The sequence below is a fragment of the Elephas maximus genome, chromosome 24 (genome assembly GCF_024166365.1).
Source record: "Elephas maximus indicus isolate mEleMax1 chromosome 24, mEleMax1 primary haplotype, whole genome shotgun sequence".
NCBI classification, from domain to species: domain Eukaryota; kingdom Metazoa; phylum Chordata; class Mammalia; order Proboscidea; family Elephantidae; genus Elephas; species Elephas maximus.
In genome coordinates, this window is record NC_064842.1 from 33798166 (window position 1) to 33814621 (window position 16456).

Here is a 16456-nt window from a genome sequence, read left to right on the forward strand (position 1 = left end):
GGTTCGCAGTGGGGAGGGCGGGGGAGCGCGAAGCAGGCGCCCGGGCCAGGTTGCAGCGGTTGGGTAGGCGGAGAGCCGGGAGCCCGGCGCTGGGGGCCGGCGGGGAGGAGCCAGACCGGGGGTGGCGGAGAGGAAAGGAAGGGCCGGGAGAGGGGTGGGGAAGAAGGGGAGGAGGAGGAGGATCGAGAGAGCGGGAGCGGGAGGCGGGGAAAAAAGAGAGGGCAGAGGAAAGGGAAAAAAGGGAGGCCGGCCGGGGTGGGAGGGGCAGGATTGGGAGAGGAGGGGGCAGGGCCGAGGGAGGAGGGGCGGGGCCCGGGGAGAGAAGGGCGGGGCCGGGGAGGGAGGGGCGGGAGAGGGGGCGGGGCTGGGGAGGGAGGGGAACCCGGGGAGAGAAGGGCGGGGCCGGGGAGGGAGGGGCGGGGCTGGGGGGTAGGATCCGGAGAGGGAGGGGCGGGGCCGGGTGGGGGGGGGGCAGGGTCCGGAGAGGGAGGGGCGGGGGGGGGCCGGGTGGGCGGGGCGGGATCCGGAGAAGGAGGGGCGGGGCTGGGGGCGGCGCCCCGGGCCCTTCACCTCCCCCAGCCGCCCGCCTCCGCCGGAGCCGGGCGGGGCGGCGCGAGGCGACCGCGGCCGCGGACAGGGCAGGGTCCCGGTCATGGCCTCCATGGCGGCGGCGATCGCGGCCTCGCGCTCGGCGGTCATGAACGGGAACCGGCCTCTGGACGACAAGGAGCGGAAGCGCTTCACCTACTTCTCGTCGCTGAGCCCCATGGCCAGGAAGATCATGCAGGACAAGGAGAAGATCCGCGAGAAGTACGGGCCCGAGTGGGAGCGGCTGCCCCCCGCGCAGCAGGACGAGATCATCGACCGGCACCTGGTGGGCCCGCACGTCCAGGCCCGCTACGCGGCACACCGCGCCGGCGCCCGAGACCCCGCGCCCGGCCTCCCCGGCCCCCGCGGGCCCACGGGCCAGAAGATCGTGCACTTCGGGGACGAGGTGGGCGCGGGGACCCAGCGGCTGGAAGGAGAAAAGCACCCCGGGTGGGGGAGGGGCACGGGCGTCCCGGAGCCGAAGATGGGGTGAGGTGGGGGAGGGGCGCTCCCCGGGGGGGCGGGTGTGGAGAAATCGCCGAGACGAGAGGGGTCTTCAAAGACCCTCGGTCTGGACCTGCCCCACCGGGTCCGCGCCCCAGCCTGAGACTTCGCCGGGAGTGGGAGGCGGCCGCTGGGCAGACAGACAGCCCAAAGTGGAAAGAGCAAAGCCTCTTAAACCGGACAAGTGTGGATTCCAACCCAGCGCTGGCACTTAGTAGCTGTGTGGCGTGGGTGACTTAACCTCATAGAGCCTCAGTTAGCCACTGTGTAAAACTGGGGTAATAATACCCCGCCCACTGAGTTGTTGTGAGTGGAGAGGACATGGGTGCCTGATGCAGTGCCTGCCAGGGAAGTCACGTAGTAAATGACAGGCATTATTATGAATATGGTGAGCATTATACCAGACCAAACCCAGTGCCGTCGAGTCGAGTCGATTCGGACTCGTGAAATTGCCAACCGAGATAACAAGAAAGAAGAGGTGCTTCCCGAGGTTAGAAGGGGAAAGCCAAATCCTGAAGCAAACCCCTGAGGTGTTTGCCGGTGAGCATTTCACCCCTATTATGTCTTGAGGGTCAGCATTGTGGCGCCCATTTTTCCACTGAAAAAGTAAGGCACGACAAGCCTCCACTACGTGGGAGTATGCGTAGGTCTCTGATGGAGACGCTGTGCTCAGACTTCTCTAAAGGGGCAGTCACTGGAGGATGAAACACTGACCCTGTGCAAGAAAAAGGGTCGCTCCCCACATCACAGAGGCCGGAGGGGTTTGTGCTGCTCAGAAACTTTGTTCATCTTTTTCTTGGAAAGGTGTTTAGCCAATACTCGTTTAGTGCCATGAGAATCTACAGCGTGGCTATTTGGCCTTTCAAATTAAACTTTGACGTTGAAGGGCAGGGTCAAAAGGAGTGAAAATGATGAAAATGAAATCAGCATGCTAAAGGCTGTTAGGCTGCAGGAAATAGGAGCTGCGCTTGGAGAGTTTTTCAGGGGAAGTTGTTTACTGTTGAAGTAATCGAACTTAAGAATAAGGGTTAAATCTAATTTTGAGGCTTGGGTGTGCTGAGGCATTTATTAACAGAAAACGTTTGTGGTAGTAAAACCACTTGAATGTGAGAGGAGTGGGAAAGGACAGAACTCTGCTGCCAACATTGCCTTATTCTGACGGCATTAAAAGAGAATTCTCCATTGGGCTTTAAACTCCAAGGGCTTTGCCAGGAAGACAAGGGTGAAATAAACTGGGAAAGTTTTAAGATGTATTCCCAGAGCTGAGAGATTTTTCAGGGTGAAACTGTGCCTATAGAGACACGTGTGGAGTATCTGCGCTCAGATCGGGGTGATGAGAGGTAGTCAGCGCTTCTTTCAAAGATTCATGAATAAATAAATAGGAGAGGAAATAAATCTGTAAATACTTACAAATGTTGAAACGTGACAGTCTTTTTTTCCTGGCTTGGTGTCTGGCCAAATGTACACACACACCTGCTTATAATCAAAAAGCCCATGCCATATAAAAACCCGATATCACCATTAAGGAAAGATGGGGCCAAATTATTTTTTTACTCTATTCTGTACTAAATGCCAGACTAAGCTGCTTGTGAACCCAATGGGATTTAAAGGCAGATGGACTGTGCACTGTGGCACCTACACACCCTGCCAGGAGCAAACCAGCCTTTTTTCTCAGAGTTGAACCTTAGCTTTGCAAAACTATGACCATGCCCCAGATGTATCTGCCCACCCTCAGCGCAGATGGCCGAGCAGCAAACAGACACTGAGTTTTAGGAGAGGTGCATAGAAACATTACCCAGTGGGTAGGGTAGTCTACAATGGCAGCCTGCCATGGTTGAATGGCACTAAGGAGTTTAAAATACTTTCTCCTGGGCTGGTTAAGAGATCGGCACCTGGGTGGAAGAGGATCAGCTTCTGGGCACAAGGGGGCCATGGACAAGGACAGGGTGGGCGGGTGGCTCCCTAGTAGTTGGGCAGATCCACCCAAACAGGTGGCCCTGGGTTTGTCCAAAATGACCCAGACCTAGATTGAGTAGGGCACTTTGTCCCTTCCTGCTTGATCCATCTCCTAATTTGGTCTCACAGGCTTTCATGTCCAATCAAGTGTTAGAGCATGCATCCCAGGCCACCCAGTGCCTTGTGGTGTAGGGTTCACCAATCTGTGTGACCCCAGCATCCACAAGCAAACATAGCTTTTGCTTTTAGCCGATGTCTGACCTTAGAAGACAATCAGGGGAGAGCTTGGCCAGTTGGTTGATGAAAGACCCCTGGGGATGCTGGCTCTGAGGGCCTTTCTTAGGGGCTATAGCAAGAGAAAGAGCCCTGGCAGTGCAGTGGTTAAGCACTTGGCTGCTAACAAAAGGTCAGTGGTTCGAACCCACCAGCCCATTCCACAGGAGAAAGATGTTGTAGTCTGCTTCCGTAAAGATTGCAGCCTTGGAAGCCCTATGGGGCAGTTCTACACTGTCCTATAGGGTCATTATGGGTCAGAATTGACTTAACAGCAGTGGGTTTGGTTTTTTGGTTTATAGCAGGAGAGTCTGGGCTTTGTTGTCAGACTTGGATTTGAATTCTGTCTCCACCATTTACTGGTCTCTTGACCATAGTAAATTACTAACCTCTCCAAGTTTCAGTTTTCTTGCCTCAGCAATGGAAATAGCATCGGCAGGATGATGCTAGGGATAATGTATGTGAAAGGCCTATGGGCATAGAAGTGGTGGCTGCTGATGGTAGCAGTAATAATATTAGCTAGTCTCCCCATTTCCACTTGGAAAAATCACCATCATGAAATAAATAAGTTGCTGCTGTTGCTAACCCTAAAGCAGAGTTGCCCATGCAAGAAGCAGCCCTGCTCCCAGAGGCCTGGTGGTGTCTTTGGGCATGTACTTGAAACCTCAGTCTGCTCTGTAAACAGTGTGTAGACTTGATATGGCATGTCTCCTATCAGCAGTCACATGAGCCTCACACTGTGCCTTGGTTCAGCCAGCCTGGAGGACAGCTGCCTGTTTGAATATCCTCCTCAGTGACATTTTGTGTCCCACACAGCCATAATGTAAGTCAGACCGTGCGAATATAGCCTCCTAGTGTTCTAACCCATCCATTTAGCCATTTCGATATATTGCAGGAACGACTGAGGAAAAACGTCATTGTATGATGATAACACAGAGCTTGGTGACTGTGAGGGCGTCAGGGGCCAAATTCACACACCAGAACTGGCGATGTCATGGTACCGCCTGCATAGAAGAGGTGCAGCAATTTGGCATCTGAGTGTATGTTTACTCTCGCGCCCTGTGAGGCAGGAAGACCTGGCCCTGGGCTAGTGTGACCCTCTGCCGTGTAGGAGATTGACTGCTTTTGATCATTTTAGCTGTGCAGGGACCTGTTTTTTTTGGGGGGGGGGGGTGGTTATTTCTTTGGGAATCAATTTAGCGAATATTTCTCAAGGCCTATTATATATATTTTTTATTATATTAGAACTGTGGGAGAAAGATGTGGCCATCCGATTCCATAAGCACCGCAGCCTTGGAAACCCTATGGGGCAGTTTTACTCTGGCTTATAGGGTTGCTGTGAGTCGGAATCAACTTGATGGCAATGGATTTTTTTTGTTTTGGTTATTATACAGTAGTTCGCTCCCCCCATCTGTGGGAGATATGTTCCAAAACCCCCAGTGGATGCCTGAAACCACAGATAGTACCGAACCCTGTGTGTTTTTTCCTATACATACATACCTATAACAAAGTTTAATTTATAAATTAGGCACAGTAAGAGATTAGCAACAATAACCAATAATAGGAGCATGGTTACTGCGGGTAACTGAAACTGCAGGAAGCAAAACCATGAATAAACGGGGACTACTAAAAAAAAAAATTTTTTTTTTTTTCACTGTATTAGTACTAGAGACATTTTAGCTTGGGGATCCTTGTTTTGTTAGCTGCCATTGAGTCAGCTCCTGACTCATGGTGACCCCATGCACAATGGAACAAAACGCTGCCTGATCCTGCGCCATCCCCATGATCTGTTGGGGAGGAGATCATTGTAATCCAGTTTTCATTGGCTGGTTTTTGGAACTAGATTGCCAGTCCTTTTTTCCTACTTTGTCTTAGTCTGGCTCCACTGAAACCTGTTTAGCATCGTAACAATAGTTGAGCCTTCACTGACAGACAGGTGGTAGCTGTGCACGAGGTGCATTGGCTGGGCCTCAAGGCGAGAATCCTACCAGTAAGCCAGCACTGCCCAGAGATACTTTAAATAGGAGGTTCTTAGTCCCCCCATAATCTTCACCAGCCTCACAAAAAATCACCCTGCCTGAACATATGATCTCAGTAAAAAGTATGTAAGTACAGTGTTAACACAAGGCCCTCTCCCACCCAGATTGTTTCCCTCAAGCCTCTCCTGTATACAGAATCCAGAGCTTCTGCTGTTAGGACCATTTTTCTCTGCATAAGAGGAGAGAAGCACTTGGATTCAAAGACCTGGGTTCTAGTCCTGCCTGTACCAGCAGTAAGTCACTTCACTTTGTAAGGCCTTGGTCTCCCACCTGTGGGATGAGAGCTGAACCAAGTGGCTCACAAGGTCTTTCAGGCCTGTGGTCTGGCTTTGAGCAGACATAGACCCTGGAGACAAGCCCTTTGGGTCAAGTATTTTGGTGAGAAGATCAAGGCATGTTTTAACATGGTCACTTGCCCTGGGTTTCTTGATTCCTGTGCTCTTCCTCCAGCAGTGAAGTTCTAGGAAGGCTTACTTTGGGAGGTTAAAGCTTTTCATTCTGGAAGTGTTTAGTGATCACCCCAGCCTGCCTCTGCTGCTTTCTGTTAACAAATAGGGAAAAGCTGATTTTTAAAATGATATTGTGGTTTGGTGAAGTTTTCACACAGCAGTTTAGTTTCCCATTCAACAATTTCTGCACAAATCGTTCAGTGACGCTGGTTACATTCTTCACAATGTGGGAACATTCTCATTATTTCCGTTCTGGTTGTTCCATTGCCGTTAATCTAGTTTCCCTACACCCTTACCTTCCCATCTCTGTTTTAAAGTGATTGTTGACTGTTTGGTCTCATATAGGTGATTTTTTTAAAGAAGCACAGTACTCATGGGTAGTATTCTTTATTTTGTGAGGCTATTTGTTATTTAGCAAAAAGGTGGCTTGAGGGGCCAGTTTTGATTCAAAGCTTAAAGAGTATCTCAGGATAATAGTGTCAGGGAGTCCTCCAGTCACAACCAGTCCAGTAAGTCTGGTTTTTTTGTTTGTGGTTCTAAGATTTTGAGGTTCCTTTCCATATTTTTCTCCCATTCTATCAGGATCATCTCTTGTTGCCTTGATCAGAATGGTCGGTAGCGGTAGCTGGGCACCATCTAGTTCTTCTGGTCTCAGGGTAGATGAGGCCATGATTTGTGTAGACTATTAGTCCCGCAGACTAGTTTCTTCTTTGAGACTTTGGTTTCCTTTTTTCTCTTTCGTTCCAGACGAGTGGAGACCAATGGTTGTATCTTAAATGACTGTTCGCAAGCTTTTAAGACCCCAGACACTACTCACCAAACTAAGATGTAGAATATAAACTTTATGAACTGTATTATGCCAGTTGGCTGAATTGTCTCATGAGACTACGGTCCTAAGCCTTCAAACCCAGAAATCCAATCCTGGGAGATGTTTGGTTATGTCTAAGAAGTATCTGTAACTGTACCCCAATATGTTTTATTATTATATATGAATATATGTGTATGTACACACATACTGCATATACATATGCATACACCTGTGTATGTTGTTAGGTGCCGTCAAGTCAGTTCTGACTCATAGTGACACTGTACAATAGAACAAAATACTGCCCCCATCCTGTGCCATCCTCAGAATCGTTATACATGAGCCCATTGTTGCAGCCACTGTGGCAATCCATCTCATTGAGAATTTTCTTCTTTTTCACTGACCCTCTACTTTACCAAGCCTGATGTCCTTCTCCAGGGACTGATCCCTCCTAATAACATGTCCAAAGTACGTGAAACGAAGTCTCACCATCGTTGCCTCTAAGGAACATTCTGGCTGTACTTCTTCCAAGACAGATTTGTTCATTTTTTAGTATTCTTTGCTGACATCATAATTCAAAGAGATCAATTCTTCTTCGTTGTTCCTTATTCATTGTCCAGCTTTCACATGCATACCAGGTGATTGAAAACACGGCTTGGGCCAGGCACACCTTAGTCTTCAAGTTGGCTTTTTTGCTTTTTAACAGTTTAAAGAGGCCTTTTGCAGCAGATTTGCCCAATGCAATATGTTGTCTGACTTCTTGACTGCTACTTCTATGGGTGTCAATTGTGGATCCAAGTAAAAGGAAATCCTTGATAACTTCAGTATTTTCTCTGTTGACCATGTTATTGCTTATAGGTCCAGTTGTGACAACTTTTGTTTCCTTTATGTTGAGGTGTAATTCATACTGAAGACTGTTGTCTTTGATCTTCATTAGTAAGTGTTGAAGCACATCTATATATACACACGCATATACCCACATATGCATACCTATATGTGTATATACCTACATACGTAGATATATACCTGCACATATATTTTTTGTTTGTGTTTGCTGTTGTTGCAAAATTATATATGTCAGCAATTACCAAAAGGTCCTTTTTTCTTGCGTACATCTTAGAGACATCACTTACTTTGGTCAAGCTGTGGACACTTCACCCTCATTCAGTGCTACCTTTCCCATCACCAAAAATAACAAGTATCTACTATTTAGAGAGTGAATCCTCCTCCCCTCCATCCCTGGCAACCACTAATGAGCATGAGTTTCTGTATATTTACCTATTCATGTCATTTCACAAAAATGGGAACATATAATATTTGTTTTATGTGATTGGTTTATTTTGCTTAAAATAATGTCCTCCAGGTTCATCCACATAAGATGTTCTGGTATCCTTTGTATATATGTACCATGTTTTACTTATCCTTTCTTCCACTGATAGGCACTTAGGTAGTTTCCACCTTTTTGCTATTGTGAATAGTGTTGTGATGAACATAGGTGTGCATGTATCCGTCTGTGTCACTTCTATTAGATCTTTAGAGTATATACCTAGGAGTGGAATTACTGGGTCATATGGCAGCTCTACTTCTAGTTTTTTGAGGAAGCACCAGACTGTTTTCCACAATGGCTGTACTGTTTTGCATTCCCACCAGCAATGGATGAGGGTTTCAATTTCTCCATGTCCCATCCAACACTTGTTAGTTGCCACTTTTTTTTAATCTTAGCCATACTAAAAACAAACAAACAAAAAACAGACACATTGCCATCGAGTCGATTCTGATTTATAGCAACCCTATAGGGCAGAGTAGAACTGCCCGGTAAGGTTTCCAAGGAGTGGCTGGTGGATTTGAACTGCCAGCCTTTTTGGTGAGCAGCTAAGCTGTTAACCACTGCGCCATGAGGGCCCCTTAGCCATCCTAGTGGAAGTGAAATGGTAAAAAGCTGAATTTTTAAGGTTTACTAACATGTTTCACTTCCTGCTCTCTGCTCCCACGCCCAAACTCCTTGCTACTAATTTAGTAGGATCAGGGTAGGTTGAAAGGAGTTAAGGATTCTTTACTCTGAACAGGGCTTTGAACCAGTTTATTTTGGTTTGAACTCCTGCTGAGAATTTGCATTTCCACCCCATTGTCACAAAAGGACAAATATTGTATGAGACCACTGTTATAAAAAGTCAAGAAAAGGGTTTCACACGGACAGAAACATTCTTTGTTGGTTACCAGGGATGGGAGGAGGGGAAGGGAAAACCACTAACTAGACAGTAGACAAGGACTAACTTCGGTGAAGGGAGAGATAATACACAATATGGGAGAAGTCAGCACAATATAATCAAGGTAATTTTTTTTTTTTTTTAAAGGAAGACACTGAAAGGTACACAAGAGTAAAAGGCAACAGTGGTAAATACTAATATGCATACAATCCTGCAACAACAGTAATAATGAACAGTAGGGTCGCTATGAGTTGGAATTGACTGGACGGCAACGGGATTGGTTCTGGTTTAATGTACAAGTGGATTCATAGGTAGGTATGTAAGCTGAACAGGGGTGGGTGGGCGTGTGGAAGTACACCCACTCAACATATATATGGGTACATGCTACAAATATACCTATCTATGTTTTTAGTTTTTTATGCAGTAGTGTGCACAGGGGACACAGTCATGAAAATTTCTTAGCCATAACCACATATATCCCAGGACTGAGATACTGGGTTTGAGGGCTAGCAACCATAGTCTTAGGGGACATGCAGGTCAATTGGCATATCATAATCCATAGAAAATGTTCTATATCCTGCCCCTAGCTACTGGGGTTTTAAAAGCTTTCAAGCTGCCATTTAAGGTACAACAATTGGCCTCTTTCCATCTGGAGCAAAGAATAGTGAAGAAAACAAAAACTCAAGGAAGCAATCCAGTGGACTAATCAACGACATGAACCACAGCCTCCACTGGCCTGAAACCAGAAGAACTAGATGGTGCCCAACTACCACTGCTGATTGCTCTGATTGGGACCACAATAGTAGGTCATGGACAGAGTGGGAAATAAATGTAGAACAAAATTCAAGTTCATACGTAAGACCAGACTTACGGGTCTGATAGAGACTGGTAGAACCCCTGACACTCTGGTCCTTAGACACCCTTCAAACTTGGAACTGAAATCATGCTCAGAGATCATATTATATTCATACAAGAGACAGGCCTATAAAATAAACAAAATGCCAGTGAGGAATGTGCACCTCAGAGCAATCAATTATACAAGACCTAAAGGGCAGGATTTGCCCCAAAACAAAGTTCAGAAGGACAGTAGGGGCAGGAAAGCTGGGCAAATGGACACAGGGAATTCAGAGAGAAAGGGGGGAGAGTGCTGACAAATTCAGGGGTTTGCAACCGATGTTACAAAACAAGCTGGGTATAAATTATTGAACGGGAAACTAATTTGTTCTGTAAACTTTCACTTAACAACAATAAAATATTAAGAAAAAAAGTAGATTCTGATTCAGTATATCTAGGGTTGGAAGTACAAATTCTCAGCAATGGTTTGAACCAGAATGAACCAGTTTAAAGCCGTGGCACTGAGCCACCTTCTTTGCTCCAAAGGGGCCATAAGCAGATGACCTGGGAAATGAGGACAGCCCGTGCATTTTTTTTGTATAGACCTACTTACCTCTTCTGCCTCTCCATAAAGTCGGTGGAGCTAAACTGGTGTGGTGTTTCCACATACCAGCCCACAGGGGCCCTGATCTGGACTTTGCTTGCTGTTGATCGAGGAGTTTTAAGACTCTGGAGCCAGACAGCTCTGCCCCCTTGTCACTAGCTTACCATGTCCCAGCGGCGGGCACAGTCCCTTGGTGCCTGCTGTCCACCCTGCCTGTGGCCTTCACTGCACCTTTCCAGTACTACCAGTGAGCCTGGCTGGCTTGCTGGCTGCTCTCTGAGTGCTCAGCCTTGACCTGCTTTTCTATGCCTGAGCCGTGCCCTCCCTGATTCTTAGACACCCACCCTTTCTTCTGTGGCAGGCCTCTTCCAGCGCTCCTTCCCCCCACCTTTTCCTAGAGTGCTCCTTAGGGACCTGAGGAGGCCCGAGGAGTAGGTGCGGGCTCAGCAAACATTGCTGAGCTGCTGCTGTGGAGGGTCTGGGTGGACAGAGGCCACATGGTGCCCTTGGAGCTGTCTGCAAAGGCCTCCCCGCCCCGCCCCCGGCCTCTCCTTGTTAGGATCCAGGCTCCTGCTGGCTTGGAGGCCTAAGCGCTGGCCAGCCTAGATGCTTGTATGTGTTTTTAATTAACTGTAAAAGTTGCCAAAAAAAGTTACACTTGTACATTGTTGTTAACTGTTGCAAGCAATGCAGAAGGAGCACTGGTACCCTTCCAGAACTTTTCTCAAGTATTCAGTCTTTGTTTAGGTTTGAGTGGCTTGATGCCAGACCTGTGACACAGGAGAGCCCGCCCCCTCCACGTTAGCAGCTCAGCCTTTTGTTTTGAAGAAAACAGGGTGTTTGGGCGTTGGCGTTTTCAGTGTTCGGAACTATTTTTGAGAAGGTGGAGTGTATAACTGTGATTCCTACCTCAGTCGGGCAGATGAATGTGCTTTTTAGGGATGATGACCAAAGGCATGTTTCTCTGTTTCCCTACCTTAGGAGGTGAGAATGTGGCCCTGCCTTCCAAATCCAGTTCCCAGAGGCTGGGGTAGGAGGCTGCTGGGCCTCCCTCCTGCCAGGCTCCCCTTTCAGTTTGAGGTTTCTCCCGCCCAGAGCAGTACCTATCCTGGCACCCTCACTGGTAGGCTCCAGGCCGAAGCGTGCTAAACCACATTTGGGCCTCTCCCCCTCCACCTCTTGGCAGGGGTGGCCCAGTGGTGCCCAGGAACAGGGCTTGCAAACAATTAAATGACTTGCTCACCATCAAGCAGGGAGGGAGAGGGCAGAGCTGGGAAGCATGTTTGCAGGTATGGTATTATCTTTTAGATGACAGGCATCACTTTTACACTCTAAGCAAGAGATTCCCATAACCCATGGCTGTTGAGTCGATTCTGACTCATAGTGACCCTACAGGACAGAGGAGACCTGCCCCATAGGGTTTCTAAGGCTGTAATCTTTATGGAAACAGCCTGTCACATCTTTCTCCTGTGAAACGGCTGGTGGGTTCAAACTGCTGACCTTTCATTCAGCAGCCAAGTACTTAACCACTGTGCCAACAGGGCTCCAGAGATTCCCATAGTGCTGGAAAAAAATACCTATTTCTTGAAAAAAATTAAGGAAGGCCGAATCTTGTCTGTTTAGATTCCTTCCTCTTCCTGTTCATTTCCTTAGCACCCCCTCCACCTTCCCCCATCACCACATTGCCCAGAGGACTTGATCAGCTGTCGTTGTGGAGACCCGAATTCTGAGTTTATGTTCATGGTGGAACCTGCCCAGCTGTTAGATCATCACTGTCATTGGGACTGCAGTTTTGTATTTCCACTTATGGAAACCCCCTTATCTCAGCTGAGCTAAATATATATTCAAGTCAAAGATGAGAGCATTGACTCAATAAATACACAAACCAAACCCATTGCCGCGAGTCAATTCTGGCTCATAGCAATCCTATAGGACAGAGTAGAACTGCCCCATGGAGTTTCCAAGGAGCACCTGGTGGATTCAAACTGCTGACCTTTTGGTTAGCAGCCGTAGCACTTAACCACTACACCACCAGGGTTTCCAAATATACAAACAGTTGTCCCTAAAAAGGGAGCCCTAACAGCGCATTGGTTAAGCACTTGGCTGCTAACCAAAAGTTTGGCAGTTCGAACCCACCAGCCACTCCATGGGAGAAGGATGTGGCAGTCTGCTTCTGTAAAGATTACATCCTTGGAAACCCTATGGAGCAGCTCTACTCTGTCTTATAGGATTTCTAAGGGTGGGAGTCGACTCAACTGCAACAGGTTTGGTTTTTTTTTTTTTTTTTTGATTTGTCCTTAAAAAGAAGCAGTTGTTAAGTTAGAGCATATTTTAGTCATTTTTCTTCCTCCCTCCCATTATTAATGTGAAGCCATTAATACAGCAGTAGCGCTGTTTAAATTGTGGAGGGAGGAGCTGTGGGTCAGAGGCTAGATACTGCCTTCAGTTCGTTATCACATCCAGGGTGCTGCGTAGTCATGTGGTATCTAGGCTTACAGGTGGGCCACGGGTCAGACTGCTTGACCTTGGAGGCACATACAGACCCTACATGCTCACAGGAGCAGTGTGCTTCACCTGGAGGCCCAGCCCACAAATGTCACTACAGGGATTGCAGTCATCAGTATAGGGGGTCCTGCCCCCTTTTCTCAGTCTCCATCTAGGGCTGTTTCTCTACCTTCTGGTATATTCTCGGTTTGAATTTCCTTGGTGCAGTGGTTAAGCGTTCAGCTGCTAACCAAAAGGTAGGCAGTTCGAATCCAGCAGCCACTTCTTGGACACCCTATGGGGCAGTTCTACTCTGTCCTATAGGGTTGTTACAAGCCGGAATCAGCTCGATGGCAACGGGTTGAGTTTTTACCTTCAAGCCAAGAAGCCGCAGCCTGTGAACCAGAAAGCACCCTAAGTGACGTGCTTCAGGGATACAGTGGCAATCGATGGTTCCCGTGTTTTAAGATCCTGAAGTTGCTTCTGAACCATCCAAGAAAAATTAAATATATTTTGGGGGAGCTTAATAGTTGGGAGGAGCCCTGGTGGCACAGTGGTTAAGAGCTTGGCTTCTAACCAAAAGGTCAGCGGTTCGAATCCACCAACTGCTGCTTGGAAACCCTATGGGGCAATTCTGCTCTGTTCTATAGGGTCTTGGTGAGTCGGGATTGACTGGACAGCAATGGGTTTGGTTGGGTATGATAGTTGAGATTCTAATTTTAAGTACTCAGCATTCTAGGTATGGGGTGATATTCACAAAGCTGTATTTATGTCCATATGCTGCCTCTACCAGACAAGGTGTTTTGTTTCTAGTTACATAGTTGTAGTAATTGTGAAACAGTGTTATTAAAAATCCATTACAGTAGTCTTGTATAAACTCTTTCAATGCTGCGAAAAACCAAAGAAGCCTTTAAACATGATTCTTATTATGCCAGAGTCTTGTAGTGTTTTAGGAGGCTGTTAATTTGCCTTATTGCTTTATACTAAAGCATGTTGTCAGCTGCTGTTGAGTTGGCTCCTGACTCGTGCCAGTTCCATGTACAACAGGGTCCCTAGGGTTTTCACTGGCTGATTTTCAGAAGCAGATCTCCAGGCCTTTCTTCCTAGTCTATCTTAGTCTGAAAGTTCCACTGAGAATGGCTCAGGATCAGCAACACCCAAGCCTCCAGTGACAAATGGGTGGTGGCTGCACATGAGGTGTGTTGGCCAGGAATCGAAACTGGGTCTCCCACATCGAAGATAAGAATTTGAGTTTGTCTGCTCCACAGTAGGCTGGGTGAGGGAACCTGCACCTTGGTTGCTTTCTCAGGTGTTCTTTATTTGGGGAGCATGGGAGCCTGCATGACGGTAGTCATTGAGGGCATCTTTGCACATGGTATCACCTTATGTGGAGCCAGGCAGAAGGATGTAGGCTCTTGTGCACTAGGGATGAGTGAGCAGAGCCATATGGCTTCATGTTAAAAATGTTGAGGGGGGCTTCAAGCATCCCAGGAAGGATGAAACTAGGTAAGCTGTTCAGTATAGTGGCCACATTAGAGTGATCTAGGGAATTGTTTGTTTTTTAAACTAAGTGAGGGTGGGACCCAAAGATTCTGCATACTAAAATAACGTCGTGGGCGGCTCTGATTTACAGCGAGAATTGGGGACGACTGGGCTGGAGAGTCTCTGAGCCTCTCTCAGTCCCAGGATTTTAAGTTTGGGTGTTAAGAAAAAATTCCAGCGTGAAGCCAGGGCAGAACAAGGACAGAAAGAGGTGTATACAATTAATATAAATGACAGGCCAGTGTCCTCCAGGGCAGGATGGGGAGGCACTGGCAGAAGACCCAGTTTGAGGATGAGATTAAAGACAGCCCCTCAACCTGCCCTCCAGAGATGCTTGAAGTGTAGAATAGACTCTTAATGTGTGCAAGTGCCACAGAAACACCCCTTTGAGTATCACAGAAAGGTGCTGTTTCTGTCTTTGAGGCTGCAGCAGGAGGCCTGTCGTTGTGCCTGTCAGTTTGTTGTAATGTGGTGGCTTGCATGTTGCTGTGATGCTGGAAACTATGCCACTGGTATTTCAAATACCAGCAAAGTCACCCCTGGTGGACAGGTTTCAGTGAAGCTTCCAGATTAAGACAGGGTTAGAAGAAGGGCCTGGCAGTCTACTTCTTAAAAAATTGGACACCATCTGGAGCAAGGGAGAATGAAGAAAACCAAAGACAAGGGAAAGATTAGTCCAAAGGACTATTGGGCCACAAGCACCACAGCCTCTACCAGACTGAGTCCAGTACAACTAGACAGTGCCCTGCTACCACCACCCACTGCTCTGACAGGGATCAAAATAGCGGGTCCTGGACAGAGCTGGAAAAAAATGTAGAACAAAATTTCAGACTCACAAAAAAAGACCAGACTTACTGGTCTGACAGAGACTGGAGAAACCCCGAGAGTATGGCCCCCAAACACTCTTTTAACTGAATAGTGAAGTCACTTCTGAGGTTCGCCCTGCAGTCAAAGATTAGACAGGCCCATAAAGCAAACAGTAATAGACATAGCTCAACCATGTATACGAGACTAAATGGGCAAACCACCCAGGGGCAAGGACAAGAAGGCAGGAGGGGACAGGAAAGCTTGATGGATGGAAATGGGGAACCCAAGGTGGAGAAGGGGAGAGTGTAGACATGTTGCAGGGTTGGCAACAAATGTCACGAAATTATTTAACGAGAAACTAATTTGCTCTGTAAGCTTTCATCTAAAGCACAATAATAAAAACAAATTGGCCAATGAAAACCTTATGAATAGCACTGGAACATTGTCTGATATAGTCCTGGAAGATGATCCCCTCAGGTTGGAAGACACTCAAAATATGACTGGAAAACAACTGCCTCCTTAAAGTAGAGTTGACCTTAAAGACATGGATGGAGTAAAGCTTTTAGGACCTTTGTTTGCTGATATGGCACAACTCAAAATGAGAAGAAACAGCTACAAACATCCATTAATAAATGGAACATAGAATGTAGGAAGTATGAACCTAGGAAAAATGGAAGCTGTCAAAAATGAAATAGAATGCATGAAGATCGATATCCTAGGCATTAGTGAGCTGAAATGGACTAGTATTGGCCATTTGGAATTGGACAACCATATGGTCTATGCTGGGACTAACAAATTGAAGAGGAATGGCATAGCATTCACCAGAAAAAGAACATTTCAAGATCTATCCTGAAGTATAACACTGTCAGTGATAGAATAATATCCATATGCCTACAAGGAAGACCAGTTAATATGATTGTCATTCAAAATAACGCACCAACCACTAAGGCCAAAGATGAAGAAACTCAAGATTTTTACCAACTTCTGCAGTCTGAAATTGATCAAACCTGCAATCATGAGGTATCGATAATTACTGGTGATTTGGAATTTGAAAGTTGGAAGAAGAATCTGTAGTTCGAAAATACAGCCTTGGTGATAGAAAGGATGCCAGAGAACTTGTGATAGAATTTCACAAGACAATGACTTATTCGTTGCAAATACCTTTTTCACCAACATAAACGGCAACCATCCACATGGACCTCACCAAATGGAAAACACAGGAATCAAATCCACTACATCTGTGGGAAGAGAGGATGGAAAAGCTCAATATCATCAATCACAACAAGGCCAGGGGCCAGTTGTGGAACAGACCACCAATTGCTCATATGGAAGTTCAAGCTGAAGCTGAAGAACATTAAAGCAAG

The 16456-nt window shown here is 47.0% G+C and overlaps 1 protein-coding gene across 1 annotated transcript in view; it reads left to right on the top strand.

Moving 5' to 3' along the window:
* Positions 1–578: 578 nt before the first annotated feature.
* Positions 579–16456, top strand: part of C24H1orf198 (chromosome 24 C1orf198 homolog) — a 40709-nt gene continuing 24831 nt past the window's right edge. The window contains exon 1 of the mRNA XM_049868660.1: positions 579–994. Within this exon, the coding sequence (XP_049724617.1) occupies positions 653–994 (342 nt within the window). The 5' untranslated portion in view covers positions 579–652. The remainder of the gene's footprint in view (positions 995–16456) is intronic.